The 23899-nt window shown below is 47.8% G+C and overlaps 2 protein-coding genes across 2 annotated transcripts; one reads left to right on the forward strand and one right to left on the reverse strand.

The window, feature by feature from the left end:
* The first annotated feature begins 379 nt into the window (after nt 1-379).
* Nucleotides 380-3963, forward strand: LOC140367250 (glyoxal reductase). The gene is made up of 6 exons (XM_072453617.1): nt 380-397; nt 1118-1365; nt 1548-1693; nt 1761-1900; nt 2792-2950; nt 3443-3963. Exons 2-6 carry the CDS (start codon nt 1127-1129, stop codon nt 3620-3622), a joined length of 864 nt encoding a protein of 287 aa, XP_072309718.1. The 5' UTR covers nt 380-397; nt 1118-1126; the 3' UTR covers nt 3623-3963.
* Nucleotides 3964-11336: 7373 nt separating this feature from the next.
* badb (BCL2 associated agonist of cell death b) lies at nt 11337-18538 on the reverse strand. Its single transcript, XM_072453618.1, has 4 exons — nt 18411-18538; nt 17813-17955; nt 17194-17390; nt 11337-12205 (listed from the first exon to the last, which is right to left on the reverse strand). The coding sequence occupies exons 2-4, from the start codon at nt 17946-17948 to the stop codon at nt 12092-12094; spliced, it is 447 nt and encodes a 148-aa protein (XP_072309719.1). The 5' UTR covers nt 17949-17955; nt 18411-18538; the 3' UTR covers nt 11337-12091.
* Between the last annotated feature and the right edge of the window lie 5361 nt (nt 18539-23899).

Raw genomic sequence — 23899 nt, forward strand, 5'->3', positions numbered from 1 at the left:
CGCTTTGAACGCGGAGGAACCATGGGAGGAACTGTCTCCAAATCAGCCGTGACGTCAACAAGCAGCGAAGAAGAAACTGGCACTTATTATAATTATAATACATTTTATGTAGTTTTGTAATTATTGATCGTACATCGTAATTCTGGCCACGCTGCGTGAATATAGTGTTTAAAACCAAATATGAATTTACGTTTATCTAACGAGGGTCCTTGGAAGCCACGCCCTCACCAGCCTACTCGTTTGTTTGGGTCTGTTTGATTGGTTGTCTCCTCCTCCAACCAGAAGACAGCAGTGAAGTCACATGACTGGCGCATGAGCACGTGACTCTGTGTTTGGAGCTCTGCGGTTTTAAACTGAACAGCGTTTTTATATTTCTGTTTTTAGTTCATGAAGGAACGTAAGTAGCTCCAGTTTTGTCCTGCTAAATGTGCTAAATGTGCATTTTATCTTCAGTCACTCTCTCACTCCATGTCACACTCCTTTATCATTTGCAGTAGTACTGTGCAACTAACTTGGTAAGTACCTAGTAAGTATGGGACTATGAAGTGTGACGTCACAGACACAGCACTTGAACCTTGAACCAGAGGAATTAAAGACAATCTGAGTATTTTCATTTCCAGGCCAATATTATAATTGTCCTACATGTGTTTGAGACACGGAAAATAATGACTCTTGGTCTTTGAAACCCTTTGAAATTTGGGCTGCACCTCCCTCTGGTCTGGGCCTGGGTCTGGGCCCGACCTGGGTCTGGGTCTGGACCTGGGCCTGGGCCTGGGTCTGGGCCCGACCTGGGTCTGGGTCTGGGCCTGGACCTGGGCCTGGCCTGGACCTGGACCTGGGCCTGGGCCTGGGTCTGGGTCTGGGTCTGGGTCTGGGTCTGGGCCTGGGTCTGGACCTGGACCTGGACCTGGGTCTGGGCCCGACCTGGGTCTGGGTCTGGGCCTGGACCTGGGCCTGGCCTGGACCTGGACCTGGGCCTGGGCCTGGGTCTGGGTCTGGGTCTGGGTCTGGGTCTGGACTCTAATGTTACAGGCTGGAGTGTGCACGCTCCTCCTCACTGCAGAAAACCAGCCCTGAGATATAAAAGCATGTTTTTGCTGCTGCCTCTTTGTCACAGACGTCAGTCATGTCCTGCAGCTCGTGTGTCCCTCTGAACACTGGCGCTCAGATGCCCCTCCTGGGCCTGGGGACCTACAAGCTGGTGGGAGCAGAGAGTGTGTTCCAGGCTGTGGACGCCGCCCTGGCTGCAGGTTATCGCTCTTTCGACAGTGCGGCCGTGTATCGCAACGAGGCGGATCTAGGAAGAGCTCTGAAGGAGTTAATGCCCCAGTACGGCCTCAGCAGAGAAGACGTGTTCATAACCAGGTAATAACTGCCATGTATCTGTTGTATTACCAGCAATGCTCACATTATATTACTGCATGAGTATTTTATCAGAGTACACCATAAGGTATCTATCTACCTTTGGCTTATTTAGGTTACATAAAGCTTCATTACTGGGATAGTTCCTTTGTGAGTGTATAAGTCCTTGTATAACATGTGTCCAGTAAACTGGGCCCTAAAGACCAGGGTGCGGGTGCCATGGGCGGGGCTCTGCGCAGCCTGTCTGAGCTGGACCTGGGCTGGATTGACCTGTACCTGATCCACTGGCCTGGCACACAGGGCCTGGACGTGTCGGACCAGAAGAACCCCGGTGAGTCCATGTGCCCCGGGCTCATGTTGAGTGTCCACGGCGTAGTTTAATCACGGTTTGATTTTAGACAACAGAGCGTCCAGCTGGTCAGTGCTGGAGGAGCTGCACGTCCAGGGAAAGCTGAAGGCCATCGGAGTGTCCAACTACACCGCCGCCCACATGAAGGAGCTGATGAAGACCTGCAAAGTGCCTCCTGCCCTGCTACAGGTGAGATGTTTCTGGAAAGAGTGGGCTCGTAGATGACCAATGGTTTCACTAGAAGACGATGTTGCAGAATATTACTCCACACACGAACCTAATGTAGCACGAATGGATTTAGTTTGAGATGAATTCATGTGAGATTCATGTGGCTCCAGGCTGTTTCTGCTTCATTTAGAGTGTGATCTTTGAGAAGAGCACATGATGTAACTTCAAATGAACTACAATCTCATGACAGACTTGAATAACCTTCTGGTTTAAGCCCCAGGACAGTGTCGGATGCAGTTGTAGCTGGAGATGACACTTGAAGTTTCCAGTTTGACTCTAGATCAGTGTTTCTTAACCTGGGTTCAGTGAAGGTCAAGACACACATCAGACTCATGATTCGTGATGACACGCCCCGCTTGGCCTATCTGTGCTGCAGGGAATTTGGTGGTCTGGTCTCTGAAAGGAAACAGCAGAAGTCACACTGATTTTCAGTAAATATTTATTATTATGTTTTTGGGTGAAAATCATGTTTTGATGATTTTGTTCTTTCTAAAATATATATATACATTTTATTTTTCCAATTAAGAAGGGTTCGGTGAATGCGCTTATGAAACTGGTGGAGTTCAGTATCTTCAACAAGGTTAAGAACCACTGCTCTACATCCTTCAGTTAGACCATATCCACCATATCCACCATATCCACCTGTCTATTAGAGAGTCGAGTTGTGACATTAACAGCCATTTCCAGATGTCCTGGGATATGTTAACTCGCTTAAATGAACCTCTTGCCCTTGTCAAACGATTCTACCATTATATTCTACGTCAGTGTAATCCCTCTGTTGTCCAGCAGGGCTCCATTACAAATACAGTATATTTGAATGTATAGATGCTAGATGTTTTTCGTTGTTTCCAGGTGGAGTTCCACCCACGTCTGGGCCAGTCCGAGCTCCGCGCCCTGTGCTCCGAGTATGGAGTGTGTTTCCAGGCCTACTCGTCTCTGGGCAGAGGGGAGCTGTTCACTGACCCCGTGGTGCTGGACGTGGCCAAAGCGTGTGACCGGACGCCCGCACAGGTAATCTCCTCCCACTCTGATCAAAACAACATCAAACCAAGATGCAGAGGTCGCCATCGCGTTAGGACTCGATCGTGAGCCTAAACACTGCTGGAGGGTCACAGAGGTCGCCATCGTGTTAGGACTCGATGAGCCTAAACGCTGCTGGGGGGTCACAGAGGTCGCCATCGTGTTAGGACTCGATGAGCCTAAACGCTGCTGGAGGGTCACAGAGGTCGCCATCGTGTTAGGACTCGATGAGCCTAAACGCTGCTGGGGGGTCACAGAGGTCGCCATCGTGTTAGGACTCGATGAGCCTAAACGCTGCTGGAGGGTCACAGAGGTCGCCATCGTGTTAGGACTCGATGAGCCTAAACGCTGCTGGGGGGTCACAGAGGTCGCCATCGTGTTAGGACTCGATGAGCCTAAACGCTGCTGGGGGGTCACAGAGGTCGCCATCGTGTTAGGACTCGATCGTGAGCCTAAAAACTGCTCTCTGTGTGTGTGTCTCAGGTTCTCTTGCGTTGGGCTGTGCAGCAGAACATTGGAGTCCTTCCAAAGTCCTGCAGCGCCGAGAGGATCAAGAGCAATGCCGCCATCTTTGACTTCAGCCTGTGTGACCAGGACATGGCCAAGCTGACCAGCCTGGACTGTGGTCAGCACCTCTGCTGGGACCCTTCAGCTGTGGCCTGAGCGAGAATGTCAAGTTTCCACAGGTTTAATGTGGATCAGAATCTCAGTCTGGACTTTTGACGACCCAAATCAGCTTCTTCAGTCGCCCAACAGCGCCCCCTGTGTCCCGGAGTGAGGTTTGGGACCGTCTTTAGGGGCCCAGATGTCTGAGCCTTTTACTCTGGGTGGAATATGGCCCACAGGAAAAATTATTTTGTAATTTGACTCATTTATGGATTTTCAACCCTCCAAATGTCACTTTATCTGTTCTTCAAATGAATCTAGAAACATTTATGAAACTTTTTTACATATACATCATAATATTGGTAACGAAAATAAATCCCACTCCAGGTTTCTCTTTCTTTTCTTCTTAGGCCGACACCAAATGGCTTTTTATTTCACGTTATAAACATGTATTTTAACAGTGTTTGTAATAAAGCAGACGATGATTTACAGATTCACCTGCAATTGATTTATTCACGAGCGCAAACGCTTCACAGTTGTAGAGAAAATACATTTACATCAGTTTAAACAAAAGGAACAAAGTCGTATTCAAATCTGATTCATAGAAAACTCCATTTTCAAGTAATGTAAAGGTAATGACCGTTCTGTTTGTGCTGCGTGTCGCTCACACTCGCACACCCAGAGCAGACGGCGAGAACCATCGGGGCTAAAGGTCAAGGCTGGTCATTAGGTGTGACCTCAGTGTCCCTAATGCGGGTCGTCTGGACAGAAATATCAAATAGAACCATGTGTGAGTCGCAGCTCGTACTAAAGACTCTTAAACATGTCGGATTCACAAAAGTAGAAAAGAGCAGTTTGACATTGTAATAAAATTAAGAAAATGTGTTTTTATATAAAAGTGTCTCTACATCATTTAGGCAACTGCGTTTAAACTCCAACACGTTTCACTTTAACACTTACAGAGCAAATAGTGCATGTGTGTGTGTCCTGTGTGTGTGTGTGTCCTGTGTGTGTATGTCCTGTGTGTGTGTATGTCCTGTGTGTGTCCTGTGTGTGTGTGTGTATGTCCTGTGTGTGTGTGTGTATGTCCTGTGTGTGTCTATGTCCTGTGTGTGTGTGTGTCCTGTGTGTGTTCCGTGTATGTGTGTCCTGTGTGTGTGTATGTCCTGTGTGTGTGTGTGTCCTGTGTGTGTTCCGTGTATGTGTGTCCTGTGTGTGTGTATGTCCTGTGTGTGTCCTGTGTGTGTGTATGTCCTGTGTGTGTGTGTATGTGACCTGTGTGTGTATGTGTCCTGTGTGTGTGTATGTGTCCTGTGTGTGTGTGTGTGTGTGTATGTCCTGTGTGTGTGTGTATGTGTCCTGTGTGTGTGTGTGTATGTCCTGTGTGTGTGTGTGTGTCCTGTGTGTGTATGTCCTGTGTGTGTATGTGTCCTGTGTGTGTGTGTGTGTGTGTATGTCCTGTGTGTGTGTATATGTGTCCTGTGTGTGTGTGTATGTCCTGTGTGTGTCCTGTGTGTGTGTGTGTGTGTGTGTATGTGTCCTGTGTGTGTGTGTGTATGTCCTGTGTGTGTGTGTGTGTGTGTGTATGTGTCCTGTGTGTGTGTGTGTATGTCCTGTGTGTGTGTATGTGTCCTGTGTGTGTGTGTGTATGTCCTGTGTGTGTGTATGTGTCCTATGTGTGTATGTCCTGTGTGTGTGTGTGTGTATGTCCTGTGTGTGTGTGTATGTGTCCTGTGTGTGTGTGTATGTGTCCTGTGTGTGTATGTGTCCTGTGTGTGTGTGTATGTGTCCTGTGCGTATGTGTCCTGTGTGTGTGTGTGTGTGTGTGTGTGTCCTGTGTGTGTATGTCCTGTGTGTGTGTATGTCCTGTGTGTGTCCTGTGTGTGTGTGTGTATGTCCTGTGTGTGTCTATGTCCTGTGTGTGTGTGTGTCCTGTGTGTGTTCCGTGTGTGTATGTCCTGTGTGTGTGTGTGTCCTGTGTGTGTTCCGTGTATGTGTGTCCTGTGTGTGTGTATGTCCTGTGTGTGTCCTGTGTGTGTGTATGTCCTGTGTGTGTGTGTATGTGACCTGTGTGTGTATGTGTCCTGTGTGTGTGTATGTGTCCTGTGTGTGTGTGTGTGTGTGTATGTCCTGTGTGTGTGTGTATGTGTCCTGTGTGTGTGTGTGTATGTCCTGTGTGTGTGTGTGTGTCCTGTGTGTGTATGTCCTGTGTGTGTATGTGTCCTGTGTGTGTGTGTGTGTGTATGTCCTGTGTGTGTGTATATGTGTCCTGTGTGTGTGTGTATGTCCTGTGTGTGTCCTGTGTGTGTGTGTGTGTGTGTGTATGTGTCCTGTGTGTGTGTGTGTGTGTCCTGTGTGTGTGTGTGTGTGTGTGTATGTGTCCTGTGTGTGTGTGTGTATGTCCTGTGTGTGTGTGTGTGTGTGTGTATGTGTCCTGTGTGTGTGTGTGTATGTCCTGTGTGTGTGTGTATGTGTCCTGTGTGTGTGTGTGTATGTCCTGTGTGTGTGTATGTGTCCTATGTGTGTATGTCCTGTGTGTGTGTGTGTGTATGTCCTGTGTGTGTGTGTGTATGTGTCCTGTGTGTGTGTGTATGTGTCCTGTGTGTGTATGTGTCCTGTGTGTGTGTGTATGTGTCCTGTGCGTATGTGTCCTGTGTGTGTGTGTGTGTGTGTGTGTCCTGTGTGTGTATGTGTCCTGTGTGTGTGTGTATGTGTCCTGTGTGTGTATGTGTCCTGTGTGTGTGTGTATGTGTCCTGTGTGTGTGTGTGTGTGTGTGTGTGTGTCCTGTGTGTGTGTGTGTCCTGTGTGTGTCCTGGGTGTTCGTCCTGTTTGCCTGACCCCCCAGCCCCTCCCACATTCTGGACTACTGTCTTAACGCTTCCGATTTAATGATAATATTCCCTTTTTTTCTAAGATTTATTAATAAAATGACCACCCACATTTTAAAATACCCTTCTAAAATACGGGAATACGGCCCTCTATCTAAGGGATCATCTCAAAATGGGTTGAAGCTGAAAAGACTTAATATTTTTCGTCTTGGGGGTTTGAACCTTCATTTCGTCTTTTTGTTGCTTTGAAGCTTCAATACATCGTTGTGTCATTGTTTTGAAATGCTAAAAAACTATCAGCAACGAGCATTAGGCCGACATTAGGCGGCGGGTGCGTCGCAGAGCACGGGAGTGCGTACGGGGGAGCACGGCGCACCGCGGCCCGTGCGCACGGTGCGTTGTGATCACGGCGCGCAGTGGCCTGTGCGAGGGAGCACCCGCTCCCCGAGCTGGCCACGGTCGTGCAGTGGACCATGTGGATTGAGTAAACAAACATGAGTGACAGGTGACATCATACATTATTTGGAGAGTTCATAACTTCTAAATATAAACAATTCAAAGGATGTTCAGGATGTTCACACGAGGTGAAGCAGGTCCATCAAGCTACTATCGTTTTACATTTGATGTGAAGCCAGACTTTCGTCTTTTTACATCTTTTCAGCTTCCACCCATTTTGAGACGATCCCTAAAAGCCTGTGTCACTGAGCCGTGATGTCAAAGCCGTGATGTCAGAGTTGTGATGTCAGTGAGCCGTGATGTCAGAGCCGTGATGTCACTGAGCTGTGATGTCAGAGTTGTGATGTCAGTGAGCGGTGATGTCAGAGCTGTGATGTCACAGAGCGGTGATGTCAGAGCTGTGATGTCAGTGAGCAGTGATGTCAGAGCCGTGATGTCACTGAGCTGTGATGTCAGAGCTGTGATGTCACAGAGCTGTGATGTCAGAGCTGTGATGTCACAGAGCTGTGATGTCAGAGCTGTGATGTCAGTGAGCGGTGATGTCAGAGCCGTGATGTCACTGAGCTGTGATGTCAGAGTTGTGATGTCAGTGAGCGGTGATGTCAGAGCTGTGATGTCACAGAGCGGTGATGTCAGAGCTGTGATGTCAGTGAGCGGTGATGTCAGAGCCGTGATGTCACTGAGCTGTGATGTCAGAGCTGTGATGTCAGAGCCGTGATGTCACTGAGCTGTGATGTCAGAGCTGTGATGTCACAGAGCTGTGATGTCAGAGCTGTGATGTCACAGAGCTGTGATGTCAGAGCTGTGATGTCAGTGAGCGGTGATGTCAGAGCCGTGATGTCACTGAGCTGTGATGTCAGAGCTGTGATGTCAGTGAGCGGTGATGTCAGAGCTGTGATGTCAGTGAGCGGTGATGTCAGAGCTGTGATGTCACAGAGCTGTGATGTCAGAGCTGTGATGTCAGAGCCGTGATGTCACTGAGCTGTGATGTCAGAGCTGTGATGTCAGTGAGCGGTGATGTCAGAGCTGTGATGTCACTGAGCTGTGATGTCAGAGCGGTGATGTCAGAGCTGTGATGTCAGAGCTGTGATGTCAGTGAGCGGTGATGTCAGAGCTGTGATGTCACAGAGCTGTGATGTCAGAGCTGTGATGTCAGTGAGCGGTGATGTCAGAGCTGTGATGTCACAGAGCTGTGATGTCAGTGAGCGGTGATGTCAGAGCCGTGATGTCACAGAGCTGTGATGTCACAGAGCTGTGATGTCAGAGCTGTGATGTCAGAGCTGTGATGTCAGTGAGCGGTGATGTCAGAGCTGTGATGTCACAGAGCTGTGATGTCAGAGCTGTGATGTCAGTGAGCGGTGATGTCAGAGCTGTGATGTCACTGAGCTGTGATGTCAGAGCTGTGATGTCAGTGAGCGGTGATGTCAGAGCTGTGATGTCAGTGAGCGGTGATGTCAGAGCTGTGATGTCAGTGAGCGGTGATGTCAGAGCTGTGATGTCACAGAGCTGTGATGTCAGAGCTGTGATGTCAGTGAGCGGTGATGTCAGAGCTGTGATGTCACAGAGCTGTGATGTCAGTGAGCGGTGATGTCAGAGCCGTGATGTCACAGAGCTGTGATGTCACAGAGCTGTGATGTCAGAGCTGTGATGTCAGAGCTGTGATGTCAGTGAGCGGTGATGTCAGAGCTGTGATGTCACAGAGCTGTGATGTCAGAGCTGTGATGTCAGTGAGCGGTGATGTCAGAGCCGTGATGTCACTGAGCTGTGATGTCAGAGCTGTGATGTCAGTGAGCGGTGATGTCAGAGCTGTGATGTCACAGAGCTGTGATGTCAGAGCTGTGATGTCAGAGCCGTGATGTCACTGAGCTGTGATGTCAGAGCTGTGATGTCAGTGAGCGGTGATGTCAGAGCTGTGATGTCACAGCGCTGTGATGTCAGAGCTGTGATGTCACTGAGCTGTGATGTCAGAGCTGTGATGTCAGTGAGCGGTGATGTCAGAGCTGTGATGTCAGTGAGCGGTGATGTCAGAGCTGTGATGTCAGTGAGCGGTGATGTCAGAGCTGTGATGTCACAGAGCTGTGATGTCAGAGCTGTGATGTCAGTGAGCGGTGATGTCAGAGCTGTGATGTCACAGAGCTGTGATGTCAGTGAGCGGTGATGTCAGAGCCGTGATGTCACAGAGCTGTGATGTCACAGAGCTGTGATGTCAGAGCTGTGATGTCACAGAGCTGTGATGTCAGAGCTGTGATGTCAGTGAGCGGTGATGTCAGAGCCGTGATGTCACTGAGCTGTGATGTCAGAGCTGTGATGTCAGTGAGCGGTGATGTCAGAGCTGTGATGTCAGTGAGCGGTGATGTCAGAGCTGTGATGTCACAGAGCTGTGATGTCAGTGAGCGGTGATGTCAGAGCCGTGATGTCACTGAGCTGTGATGTCAGAGCTGTGATGTCAGTGAGCGGTGATGTCAGAGCTGTGATGTCACAGAGCTGTGATGTCAGTGAGCGGTGATGTCAGAGCTGTGATGTCACAGAGCTGTGATGTCAGAGCTGTGATGTCACTGAGCAGCTATAACGCCCTGAACGCGCTCTAGTCGTGTTTAGTCCCACTTTTATTAACAAGTGTTTAGATAAAGGAAAGTCAAATCAGACAAGTCAAACAAACAATCCTGAAGTTATTACACCAGTTTCAAATCTCTATAAAGTCTTTTTTTTTGCCCCGCCCCTCCACACATGCCCCGCCCACAGGTCACTACCACTTTCACTTTCACATGAACTACAGCACAAACGTGACTCCACAAGCTGCCAATCATTGTTATTCCAAAACACGTGGAATCGTAGAGTTCAGAGCGCATCCAGACTAGATTTGACAGTAGGTCGCGTGCACAGCAGTCTCCAGTCACAGGCCAGTGCTTTCTACACCTCTGTGGGAGATCTTTAAGGCCTTTCAAGGGTTCAAATCCCCCACTTTTCTTTCACCTTTGTGCTGACAGGGAGAATATGTTGACTTTGTCCCAGAACCCGCCCTCCGGTGTGGGTCGCCCTCGCGCGCACCCGACTGGTAAACGGGCCTCGCAGACCTTCATCTCTCACACGGCAGGGGATTGTACTTTGTCTATTGCTAGCTCGGCGTGCTAACCTCGCCATAGAGGAACTGCCAAAATAAAGTTCTTGTTAAAACATCTCTAATAATAAGCCCCGCCCCCACAGCCCTGTCATTTCAATATAAACAAACTATGTACAAAATACGCACAGATTCCACACTTATATATTTCACCGAAGCTTTAAAAAGATGTGCTTTCATTATTTGTCATTTGTCTCAGATATAATTTAACCCTGAACGATCACAAAAGATATTTCTGCCTCAGAGATTGTCCTTGTACGTGATTGTTCGTCTTTTGATATAAAGCAGTAGTGGTAAAGTATCCGAGTACAGACAGAAGGCTAAAGATGCACCATGGAACCTTTCTGGCAGGTAGAGGGGTTACTGCTTTGCCTGGAACATTCCACAGTAAGAAATGAAACATATCCATCTCACTTTTGTTCATTAGGTACACTTTTAGTCAGGATTCTATGTCCAAGGGTTTGATTAGAGGGTCAGAGGGTTTAGGGTTAGAGGGTCAGAGGGTTTAGGGTTAGAGGGTCAGAGGGTTTAGGGTTAGAGGGTCAGAGGGTTTAGGGTTAGAGGGTCAGAGGGTTTAGGGTTAGAGGGTCAGAGGGTTAGGGTTAGAGGGTTAGAGGGTCAGAGGGTTAGGGTTAGAGGGTCAGAGGGTTTAGGGTTAGAGGGTCAGAGGGTTAGGGTTAGAGGGTCAGAGGGTTAGGGTTAGAGGGTCAGAGGGTTTAGGGTTAGAGGGTCAGAGGGTTTAGGGTTAGAGGGTCAGAGGGTTAGGGTTAGAGGGTCAGAGGGTTAGGGTTAGAGGGTCAGAGGGTTTAGGGTTAGAGGGTCAGAGGGTTTAGGGTTAGAGGGTCAGAGGGTTAGGGTTAGAGGGTCAGAGGGTTTAGGGTTAGGCCCTCGCTCTGTAACGTGGCCCGCAGGTGTTCGGGTCCAAACTGTGAACAGGCAAAGCAATAACATCTCCATGGAGACCAGCACAAGTTCCAGAGTGCACTTTAAACACCAAGGAACAGCTCCATCTGGGCTCAGGCCTATGACAACTTTGGCACACTCCATCACTACATTTCATACAGAGTACTGCGACTCCGCCCTGTTTGAATACTCTGATGGCATCAGCACTTACACATCAATGACTCATGTGCGTCTGAACACACGGATCAGAAGAGTCTGGAGGACGTCTGACTCTGAAAGGAGTAAAGCTCAAAGTGGTCACAGCAGCAGTACTCGAGTACAAGCAGCAGTACTCCGAGTACAAGCAGCAGTACTCCGAGTACAAGCAGCAGTACTCCGAATACAAGCAGCAGTACTCCGAGTACAAGCAGCAGTACTCCGAATACAAGCAGCAGTACTCCGAATACAAGAAGCAGTACTCCGAGTACAAGCAGCAGTACTCCGAGTACAAGCAGCAGTACTCCGAATACAAGCAGCCTTCTCCAGTCCAGCTACTCTCATCACAACCGTCCAATCACAGTGCTGCGTTTACAAGTGGGACGTACATGTGGTCTTCTCGGCGTGCATGGACATAGTGCATAAGATACTGTCTGTCAGCGAGCCACGTTCAACATGGGATTTGTAGAAATGATTTGAAAGAAAAGCTGGTTCCCAGGGTTCTGATTGGTGCGTGTTGCATAGTGTCGATAAGAGTGGGCGTGGTCATGTAGCTTCTCTTTAACAGTCGACTCTTAGTCCAGTCTTACTTTAACTACGTCACAGTGGCTGCCCAAAAGAACCCACAGCACCACCAATACTAACACCAGATTCCCATATCCCATACCCATGTCCTGATCCCTGTCCTTATCCCTGTCCTGATGCCTGTCCTGATGCCTGTCCTGATGCCTGTCCTGATGCCTGTCCTGATCCCTGTCCTGATCCCTGTCCTGATCCCTGTCCTTATTTCTGTCCTTATTCCTGTCCTGATCCCTGTCCTGATCCCTGTCCTTATCCCTGTCCTTATTCCTGTCCTGATCCTTGTCCTGATCCTTGTCCTGCGTCCTGATCCCTGTCCTGATCCCCGTCCTGATCCCTGTCGATCTCTCGTGTTCTATCTTGTGTTCTCTCGTAGACTCAGGCGGGCCTGGTCCTGGGCGGGCCTGCCGGGCTCCTGGGCGGGCCTGCCGGGCTCCTGGGCGGGCCTACTCAGTGCGGTGGGACTCGTGGTGGTTGTTCTCTGCCTCGGTCTCCTGGTGACTGAACAGGTAGCTCCACCAGGTTTTGGAGTGTTGGATGGGCCTGGTCTTCTTCATCTCCTGTGAAGAGAGGAGGACGCACAGTTACGTGTGCTCAGCTTCACACTCACAGAAGGCTTTTGTGTTCGAGTCCCGTCTCGCCACAGCTTTCCTGTGGGTTTAAGGAGGCGTCACAGCACTTCACTTATTCCACATGTTGCCATGTTAGAGCCTTATTCCAAAATCGATTTAATTCATTATTTGCCTCAAACTTCAACAAACAAAACCCCTTAATGACATGAAAGAAGGTCGTTAGAATTATTTGCAAAAGTATATATAATCAAATCCCCTGTACATAAGTATTCTCAGCCTCTGCTCAACACTTTGTTGAAGCTCCTTTGGCTCTAATCACAGCCTCAGGTCTTTTGGTCTTTCTTCCATTCTTCTGCAGAAGCTTCAAACCCTGAGAAGTTTGTGAGCGTCGGGTCACAGCCATTTTCAGATCTCTCCAGAGATGTTCAGTTGGGTTCAAGTGTGGCCTCTGGGCCACTCAAGGACATTCACACAGTTGTCCTGTAGCCACTGTTGTCCTGGCTGTGTGCTGAGGGACATTGTCTTGTTGAAGATGAACCCTGGCTCCAGTCTGAGGTCCAGAGCCTCTGGAGAAGGTTCCATCAAGGACGTCTCTGCACCATGCTTCACTGGTACTGGTCAGGTGATGGCGCTGCCTCCACCATGCTTCACTGGTACTGGTCAGGTGATGATGCTTCCTCCACCATGCTTCACTGGTACTGGTCAGGTGATGATGCTGCCTCCACCATGCTTCACTGGTACTGGTCAGGTGATGATGCTGCCTCCATCATGCTTCACTGGTACTGGTCAGGTGATGGTGCTGCCTCCACCATGCTTCACTGGTACTGGTCAGGTGATGATGCTGCCTCCACCATGCTTCACTGGTACTGGTCAGGTGATGATGCTGCCTCCACCATGCTTCACTGGTACTGGTCAAGTGATGATGCTGCCTCCACCATGCTTCACTGGTACTGGTCAGGTGATGATGCTGCCTCCACCATGCTTCACTGGTACTGGTCAGGTGATGATGCTGCCTCCACCATGCTTCACTGGTACTGGTCAGGTGATGATGCTGCCTCCACCATGCTTCACTGGTACTGGTCAGGTGATGATGCTGCCTCCACCATGCTTCACTGGTACTGGTCAGGTGATGATGCTGCCTCCACCATGCTTCACTGGTACTGGTCAGGTGATGAGCAGAGCCTGCTTTCCCTGTCATGATGAACCAGTTTCTCAAGCATCGCGATTATTTATGGCCTCCATAGGCTATTCGTGTTTTTTTTGGAATCTGCGGTTAACCACAGGAATGTGTCCGGACGCAGTTCGAGTCACGGCGGCGTGCGCGCACACGTGTCTTTGTGTCAGAGCCCAGCGTCAACAAGACCGGATAAACGCGCTGAGCGACCGGTTCGTTACACACGGAGGTCCACACACGTGGCAGAGCGAGGGGCCGCAGAGCGAGGGGCCGCACCGCTCACGACGCTGGAGCAAAGCAGCCGCTCAGCACAAGCAAAAAGTGGAGAGAGAGAGAGAGAGGGAAGAGGAGGAGACAGGTAGTGCCAGAGCGTAATCTTACCTGTAAACGCTTTTTTATTCTTTACAAATCTGTTTGTTGTTGGCGTGAGCTAAAGGAAAGTGACTTTCTCAAAGTTTCAAGCCCCTCCCCCGTTACCATGGAGCTCATCTCACTAATAAATGATATGATGCTTAAAAGAGCTACAAGGAGGGACCAATAAGCATACATTTATATTATTTAATCCATTTGTGGCCATTATATATTTTTTTATTCATATGCTGTATTGAAGAGTAGGGAAGTTAATTGTTATAAAACACAATTTGACATATACATAACATAAAAAATACAATATCCTTTCTTTTTACTGATAATTGTGAATAATCGTGAATAATTGTGACCTTTCTCCTCATGATAAATGTGACTCTAAACCAGGGGTGGGCAATTATTTTCCTCCGAGGGCCATATTCAAATCCAGGCAAGTAGCAGAGGGCCGGCCTGCCATCATTGGTGTGACAAAAATAATAATTCAAAAAAATGAAATATCAAATAAAATATGTGACGCACCTATATTCTGTCAAATATAGGCTATTTGAATCTATTATTTAATTTCTTTCACGTCATATTTATTAAGGATACAAGTGCAGACAGATGCCTAAGGGAAAATATTACTTGGAATGTTTGCACTTTTCCAGCTCTGGTCCAACATCCTGAAGTTACCAAAGGTTAGGATTGTGTTCAAAATATCGATACGGCGATATATCGTCACGGACTCCGTATCGATATTTATTTTAATTTCAGATTTTTTTGGCCCGTAGGCTTAAAACGAGGTGGAATAGTACTTTTGATCTGCTGTTTGTGCTGCGCTCGTCTGGGCCGAGGTGAGAAGGAGCAGTAGGAACGGAAGTGTCGTAACAGCGGAAGTGTCGTAACAGCGGAAGTGTCGTAACAGCGGAAGTGTCGTAACAGCGGAAGGGCTGTGACAACGGAAGCGTCGTGACAACGGAAGTGTCGTGACAACGGAAGTGTCGTGACAACGGAAGTGTCGTAACAGCGGAAGTGTCGTAACAGCGGAAGCGTCGTGACAGCGGAAGTGTCGTAACAGCGGAAGCGTCGTAACAGCGGAAGTGTCGTGACAGCGGAAGCGCTGTGACAGCGGAAGCGTCGTGACAACGGAAGTGTCGTAACAGCGGAAGCGTTGTAACAGCGGAAGTGTCGTGACAACGGAAGCGCTGTGACAGCGGAAGCGTCGTGACAACGGAAGTGTCGTAACAGCGGAAGCGTCGTGACAACGGAAGCGCTGTGACAGCAGAAGCGTCGTGACAACGGAAGTGTTGTAACAGCGGAAGTGTTGTAACAGCGGAAGCGTCGTGACAACGGAAGCGCTGTGACAACGGAAGCGTCGTGACAACGGAAGTGTCGTGACAACGGAAGTGTCGTGACAACGGAAGTGTCGTAACAGCGGAAGTGTCGTAACAGCGGAAGCGTCGTGACAGCGGAAGTGTCGTAACAGCGGAAGCGTTGTAACAGCGGAAGTGTCGTGACAACGGAAGCGCTGTGACAGCGGAAGCGTCGTGACAACGGAAGTGTCGTAACAGCGGAAGCGTCGTGACAACGGAAGCGCTGTGACAGCAGAAGCGTCGTGACAACGGAAGTGTTGTAACAGCGGAAGTGTTGTAACAGCGGAAGCGTCGTGACAACGGAAGCGCTGTGACAACGGAAGCGTCGTGACAACGAAAGTGTCGTAACAGCGGAAGTGTCGTAACAGCGGAAGCGTCGTGACAGCGGAAGTGTCGTAACAGCGGAAGCGTTGTAACAGCGGAAGTGTCGTGACAACGGAAGCGCTGTGACAGCGGAAGCGTCGTGACAACGGAAGCGTCGTAACAACGGAAGTGTTGTAACAGCGGAAGTGTCGTAACAGCGGAAGTGTCGTGACAACGGAAGCGCTGTGACAGCGGAAGTGTTGTAACATTGGAAGTGTCGTAACAGCGGAAGTGTTGTAACAGCGGAAGTGTCGTAACAGCGGAAGTGTTGTAACAGCGGAAGTGTTGTAACAGCGGAAGTGTTGTAACAGCGGAAGCGTCGTGACAACGGAAGTGTCGTAACAGCGGAAGTGCCGTGACAACGGAAGTGTCGTAACAGCGGAAGCGTTGTAACAGCGGAAGTGTCGTGACAACGGAAGTGTCGTAACAGCGGAAGTGTCGTAACAGCGGAAGTGTTGTAACAGCGGAAGTGTCGTAACAGCGGAAGCGTCGTGACAACGGAAGCGCTGTGACAGCGGAAGCGTCGTAACAACGGAAGCGTCGTAACAGCGGAAGCGTTGTAACAGCGGAAGTGTTGTAACAGCGGAAGTGTCGTAACAACGGAAGCGTCGTGACAACGGAAGCGCTGTGACAGCGGAAGCGTCGTAACAACGGAAGTGTCGTAACAGCGGAAGTGTCGTAACAGCGGAAGTGTCGTAACAGCGGAAGTGTTGTAACAGCGGAAGCGTCGTGACAACGGAAGCGCTGTGACAGCGGAAGCGTCGTAACAACGGAAGTGTCGTAACAGCGGAAGTGTCGTAACAGCGGAAGTGTCGTAACAGCGGAAGTGTTGTAACAGCGGAAGCGTCGTGACAACGGAAGTGTCGTAACAGCGGAAGTGTCGTGACAACGGAAGTGTCGTAACAGCGGAAGTGCCGTGACAACGGAAGCGTCGTGACAACGGAAGTGTCGTAACAGCGGAAGCGTTGTAACAGCGGAAGCGTCGTGACAACGGAAGCGTCGTAACAGCGGAAGCGTTGTAACAGCGGAAGTGCCGTGACAACGGAAGCGTCGTGACAACGGAAGTGTCGTAACAGCGGAAGCGTTGTAACAGCGGAAGCGTCGTGACAACGGAAGTGTCGTAACAGCGGAAGTGCCGTGACAACGGAAGCGTCGTGACAACGGAAGCGTCGTAACAGCGGAAGCGTCGTGACAGCGGAAGCGTTGTAACAGCGGAAGTGCCTTGACAACGGAAGCGTCGTGACAACGGAAGTGTCGTAACAGCGGAAGCGTTGTAACAGCGGAAGTGCCTTGACAACGGAAGCGTCGTGACAACAGAAGTGTAGTAACAACAGGAAGTGTCGTAACAACAGGAAGTGTCGTAACAACAGAAGTGTAGTAACAACAGAAGTGTAGTAACAACAGAAGTGTAGTAACAACAGAAGTGTAGTAACAACAGAAGTGTAGTAACAACAGAAGTGTAGTAACAACAGAAGTGTAGTAACAACAGAAGTGTAGTAACAACAGAAGTGTAGTAACAACAGAAGTGTAGTAACAACAGAAGTGTAGTAACAACAGAAGTGCTGATACAGGGCAAAATAAGGTAAATATCAATTCAAACCAGAATGAGACGACATCTTTTGAATGGAGAATGACACAAATCCTTCAAACCAGAAGGAACCACAGGCCTGAAAGTCATGACTAAATCAAAGTTGGACTTGATCTGTGGAGCGGTGCCTCACCCCTTTGTCCAGCAGACTGTCGAACTCGTCGCTCATCCTGCGAAGCTGCCGCCCGTACTTCTTGGCGGCCCACAGAGCGGGCGGGGCAGACTTGGAGCGACCCCGGAATTGTAAGCCTTCAGTGGGAGTTCCCGGCTCGTCTTCAGCCTTCACCTCCTCCACATGGGACTCGGAGCTCAGCCGGATCCTGCCGCTGCCTGTGGGACGGAACCAAGATCATTCTAACACATGGAAGACCAGGACTGACCCGGCCCCTGGCGTGGACCAGGACTGACAGTTTGTACAATTAAATTGTGACGCGATTAATCACGATTATGGATTAACATCTCTACTCACCATTCAAAGTGGCACATCTAGAAGTCAACATTTATGATCAATTGTATGTAGACATATCTGACACTAATATATATATATATATATATATATATATATATATATATATATATATATATATATATATATATGTATATATATGTATATATATATATATATATAATGATATAATGATGTAACTGTAGTGTCCTTCTTTATGATAAACAGTTTAACACTCGAGATGCCTCGTTAAGACTGACCCCGGTCTTTAGTAATTTGAACTAAAGGAGACTCTTCTTCTTCTCACCTGCTTCTCGGAGCTCAGGTAAGGCCAGCTTCAGTCTGAGCTGCGTGTGGTCAGGCGTGTGGTCAGGAGCAGAGCTGTTCTCCTCCTCCAGCTCCTCAGAAGACTCACTGTCAGAGATGGTGAAGTTTGCAGCCATGGTTCTCCTGCACAGTCAGGGACATTTACAACACTTGAGTCTTAAATGGAACCACAAGCAGCAGTGGCACGAACACACCCCGCGCACAGGTCCAAAGGTGTTACCATGTAACAGCAGCGATAACGCGAGTGGACACGACGTGTGGACACGACGTGTGGACACGACGTGTGGACACGACGTGTGGACACGACGTTTACCGTGTTGTGTGTCCCGTGTTGTGTGTCCCGTGTTGTGTGTCCCGTGTTCCCGCGTTGTGTGTCCCGCGTTGTGTGTCTCGCGTTGTGTGTCCCGCGTTGTGTGTCTCGCGTTGTGTGTCTCGCGTTGTGTGTCCCGCAGAGGGAATAGTACGTTGGCCCGGGCTGTTGTGTTGTTGACTGAGGACAAAAGAAACTTCCGAGGGCGGAAGCGGTGCAACTCCAGCGACGCCGCGCGTAAATAAAGAGGTTATAAGTCTGTTCTTACCCAAAATGTGGCGGTGTTCCACGTCCTTCACGTCCCGGAAGCGGCGGAGCGTGTGCGGCTCGCCTCACGCGCCTGTTTCCCGCCGCTGTTGTTGTTGTTTGGCCTTTTTTACTCCACGAGCCACTGGAACTCCTGCGCATGCGCACACCAACGGTCCTGACGCGCTGACGTCACTGTTGTGATCAGGGGCCAGGCCGCGCGACATGTGGTGTAAAAATAAATGTAAATATAGCCGCAAGCGGCAATGATCGGCCCTCGCCACGCCGCCGCCACGCCGCAAGAGGAGGGGGCACTAACGCGCCCCAATTGTCCTTTTATTGCGCCTACTGCTGAATCTGTGACGCTGTCACATCTTCTCCCCTTTGTTTTACCATCAAAAAGCAATTTTATTTTGAATTCTTGGCACAATGTGCGGCTTTGCCGCACAGACACCGTGACTCTTTGAATAAAAATGTGGATAACTTTTGATGGTCCACCCCTGAAGATGAGTCTCACCAAATTTCAGGTTAATAGGGCAAACGCCCTAAGAGGAGTTTGTGAAAGTCTAAAGTGTAAACATGTTCTGGCGATTTCCCCATTGGAATAACATGGAAGGTTTCGGTCATCGTTACGGCAACGCCATAACAATTATGACATGGCTCTCATTGACTTTTTTGATGGGGATGCTAAAATTGAGTTGTGTGTCAAATTTCATATAATTTCGCAAAACTAAACATTTAACCTCCATATAAAATCTGTAGGGGGCGCTGTGGCGCCAAATGAATTTATTTCACTTCAAGTGGGTTTAGGGCAAAGAGTTTAACAACTGATTCTAATTTGACGCAATTCAGACTTTATCTGCGCAAACGGCAGAAATTTTAAATATGGGAGATTTCTGAAATTCTAGCTACAGTTTGCGGCTTCGCCGCACAGAGACCGTGACAGGTATCAATGTAATTTGGATAACTTTTGATGTCCCACTCCTCAGTAGCATTTTCACCAAATTTCAGCTTTTTAGGGCCAACGCCCTGGGAGGAGTTCGTAAAAGTACGACGTTTGGAAAAACTCCAAAATCATGTTTAGCCATTTTTGAAGCAATATGGCCGACATTTGGTTGGGCGGACGGCGTTGCCGTAATAATATTTTTTACTTCTCTTGTCACCATCTACCTCTGCGCCAAATTTCATGATTCTACGATCAGATTTTTTTTGGGTCATTTCCCATCTCTCAATGCATTTTTGGTACATTTGGGGGCGCTGACGCGCCAATTTTTTTATTTTAGAAAAGGGAAATAGCCAGAATGTAGAGAGGCACGATTTTTAGAGGTGTGAACATTTTTGTGACTTTTCGTCAATGTTCACTGGGTGAAAAATAGGGGGGTTGGTCCCGAGAAGAAGAAGAAAGAATATTAAAGCCGCAAGCGGCATCCAACGCGCCGGCCTTCCGACTCTGCGCTTTCGACTTGATAAAGATGGCGCCCTTATTGTGTGTTGAATAAAAAAAGAACTTGACAGACGGCGACACATTGGACATGGCCAATCCAGTGCAAATGAACACAAGTGTCGGTCAAATTTGCTGCGCCGCCGCACAGAGAGATGATTTTCCCCAAATATGAGCTTGATCGAGCTATTGCCCACAGAGGAGTTCATTAAAGTGTGAAGCGTAAATGTGAACATTTCAGAGATTTCGCTGTTTTCCCATTTCTGACATATTTTTGCGGGTCCGCCACACAGAGACCGTAGCACTTAGAATCAAAATATGGATAAGTTTTGATGCCCCGCTTGTGTAGATGATATTCTCCAAATATGAACTTGATCGGACAATCGCCCTAGGAGGAGTTCGTTAAAGTGTGAAGCGTAAAAATGTGGTGATTTGAGCAATTCTATGATTTTCCCATAAGGATAACATGGGATGTTTCTGTCATCGCTACGGTTACGCCGTACAAAATATGACTTTGGCTCTCATACTTTTGTGATCAGGATGGCAAATTAGAATTTTGTTCAAAATATCATGTCATTTGGAAAAACTCTATTGTTTATAGGCCACTCTGAAGGCCAAATAGTCAGAATTCTGGGAAACGTTTGCGGCTCCGTCGCACAGAGACCGTAAAAGCTATCCTTAAAATTTGGATAACTTTAGATGCCCCACTTGTCTAGAGGACGTACACCGATTTTGAGGTCGGTGGGCAAAACGCACTAGGAGGACTTCGTTAAAGTGTAAAACATAAAAATGTGGATATTCGAGAGATTTAGCGGTTTTCCCATAGGGATAACATGGGAGGTTTATGTCATCGCTACGACTACGCCGTAAAAATTAAGGCATTTGTCTGATTGGCTTTTTTGATCGCGACGCCAAAATAGAATTTTGGGTAAAGTTTCGAAAATTTTGGTAAAACTAATTTTTGACCTTCAATGTTAATTTAAAGGTCACTCTGTAGGGGGCGCTATCGCGCCCATTTCAATTTTGTCATCATAAACTGGTCCAAACTAGAAAGTTGAACAACTGATTCAAATTTGGTCCTAATCGGACTTGTTTTGATCAAATGGGAACAATTTTTAGATCTGCAATATCCCAAAATAAGTTGTCCAACTTTGCGGCTGCGCCGCACACAGACCGTAAAAGGTATCTCAAAAAATTGGATAACTTTAGATGCCCCACTTGTCCAGAGGACGTCCGCCGATTTTGAAGTCGGTGGGCAAAACGCCCTAGGAGGAGTTCGTCAAAGTTTGACGTGAACAAAATGGCTAACACAGCGTGTTTTCATTTTCAAAGGAAGATGGCGGGCATAGGGTAATTCTGGGGGCGTGGCCACAATAATATTTGTTTTTTGTCCTCACAAGAGGAATGCGTGTTCCGAATTTCGTAGCTCTACGACAAAGTTGACCTCGGGGCGTCTCCCATAGGCGCAATGTATTTTGACTTTTGTCGGTGGCGCTGTCGCGCCATTTTTTAACGAAAAAAAAAAATGGCCCAGAAAAAACAAAATTTTTCGCCGATTTTGAATTTTGGGTAAAGTTTGGTGAGTTTTTGAGCATGTTCAGGGGGTCAAATTAGAGCTCAAAAAGCAGAAGAACAAGAAAAATAATAAAAAATATAGCCGCAAGCGGCAATGATCGGCCCTCGCCACGCCGCCGCCACGCCGCAAGAGGAGGGGGCGCTAACGCGCCCCAATTGTCCTTTTATTACGCCTACTGCTGAATCTGTGAAGCTGTCACATCTTCTCACTTTGTTTTACCATCAAAAAGCAATTTTATTTTGAATTCTTGGCAAAATGTGCGGCTTTGCCGCACAGACACCGTGACTCTTTGAATAAAAATGTGGATAACTTTTGATGGTCCACCCCTGAAGATGAGTCTCACCAAATTTCAGGTTAATAGGGCTAAAGCCCTGGGAGGAGTTTGTGAAAGTCTAAAGTGTAAACATGTTCTGGCGATTTCCCCATTGGAATAACAAGGGAGGTTTTGGTCATTGCTACGGCAACGCCATAACAATTATGACATGGGTCTCATTGACTTTTTTGATGGGGAGGCCAAAATTGAGTTGTGTGTCAAATTTCATAAAATTTCGCAAAACTAAACATTTAACCTCCATATAAAATCTGTAGGGGGCGCTGTGGCTCCAAATTAATTTATTTCACTTCAAGTAGGTTTAGGGCAAAGAGTTTAACAACTGATTCTAATTTGACGCAATTCGGACTTTATCTGCGCAAACGGCAGAAATTTTAAATATGGGAGATTTCTGAAATTCTAGCTACAGTTTGCGGCTTCGCCGCACAGAGACCGTGAGAGGTATCAATGTAATTTGGATAACTTTTGATGTCCCACTCCTCAGTAGCATTTTCACCAAATTTCAGCTTTTTAGGGCCAACGCCCTGGGAGGAGTTCGTAAAAGTACGACGTTTGGAAAAACTCCGAAGTCATGTTTAGCCATTTTTGAAGCAATATGGCCGACATTTGGTTGGGCGGACGGCGTTGCCGTAATAATATTTTTTACTTCTCTTGTCACCATCTACCTCTGCGCCAAATTTCATGATTCTACGATCAGATTTTTTTTGGGTCATTTCCAATCTCTCAATGCATTTTTGGTACATTTGGGGGCGCTGACGCGCCAATTTTTTTTATTTTAGAAAAGGGAAATAGCCAGAATGTAGAGAGGCACGATTTTTAGAGGTGTGCAAATTTTTGTGACTTTTCGTCAATGTTCACTGGGTGAAAAATAGGGGGGTTGGTCCCGAGAAGAAGAAAGAAAGAATAATATTCCGATGCGAAAACAATGTTTCCCATTTTTCAAATATCATAAACTATACATTTTCGGAAGACGCTCGCGCTTTCCTACCTCATGGTGTGGGTCCCTGGTCACTGACGGGTACTTTCGTTAATTTTGAGTGGGCTCCGCCCACTTTGTGTTTTTGGCCCTCTATACAGTAATAATGTTCAATTTTTGCATTACATGCTTATATGCACGGAACATGCAAGAGATGGGGAACGTATTCGTGAGCTACTTAGCGCAAATGAGTGCTTTATATGGGGATCATCTCAATGTAAAGTGCTCGTTTAGTGCGCACTTTTGCACGGGCTTCGCCCGTTTACAACGGTAATGTTCCATTTTCCTACTACTAATTAGTATGCACGGGGCGTGCATGAGTGAAGGAGTGCGTTAGTGAGTGTTTGGAAGTGGGCGAGCGCTTCGCGCTCGATTTCGTGCGCACTACGTGCGCACTTTCGCAGCCGTGCTTCGCACGGCCTTACGAGATTAATAGGCCTCTCGCCAGCTTGTGGCGCTCGGGCCTAAATATTCCGATGCGAAAACAATGTTTCCCATTTTTCAAATATCATAAACTATACATTTTCGGAAAGCGCTCGCGCTTTCCTACCTCATGGTGTGGGTCCCTGGTCACTGACGGGTACTTTCGTTAATTTTGAGTGGGCTCCGCCCACTTTGTGTTTTTGGCCCTCTATACAGTAATAATGTTCAATTGTTGCATTACATGCCTATATGCACGGAACATGCAAGAGATGGGGAACGTATTCGTGAGCTACTTAGCGCAAATTAGTACTTTATATGGCGTGCATGAGTGAAGGAGTGCGTTAGTGAGTGTTTGGAAGTAGGCGAGTGCTTCGCGCTCGATTTCGTGCGCACTGCGTGCGCACTTTCACAGCCGTGCTTCGCACAGCCTTACGAGATTAATAGGCCTCTCGCCAGCTTGTGGCGCTCGGGCCTAAATATATATTTATTTATATTTATATTTATATATATATATCTATATATATCTATATGTTTATATAGATATAAATATAAATAAGATAAGATAACTTATTCCTTTATTGTCCCACATGGGGAAATTTCATTGTTGCAACGCAAGAAGATACAGAGGCAGATACAGAAGAACAGAACAAATCACTTATAGGAAGTTTGAAAAACACTTTCAGTAGAAGATCTTCTATAAAGAAAAACTCCCATAGACAAAACCTCCCATTACCCAACAAGGGATGGAGGGGAAAAAATAATAA

The sequence above is a fragment of the Eucyclogobius newberryi genome, unplaced genomic scaffold, assembly GCF_026437365.1.
Source record: "Eucyclogobius newberryi isolate DKJ021-1_F unplaced genomic scaffold, fEucNew1.0.hap1 SCAF_2, whole genome shotgun sequence".
In the NCBI taxonomy this organism is placed as follows: Eukaryota; Metazoa; Chordata; class Actinopteri; order Gobiiformes; family Gobiidae; genus Eucyclogobius; species Eucyclogobius newberryi.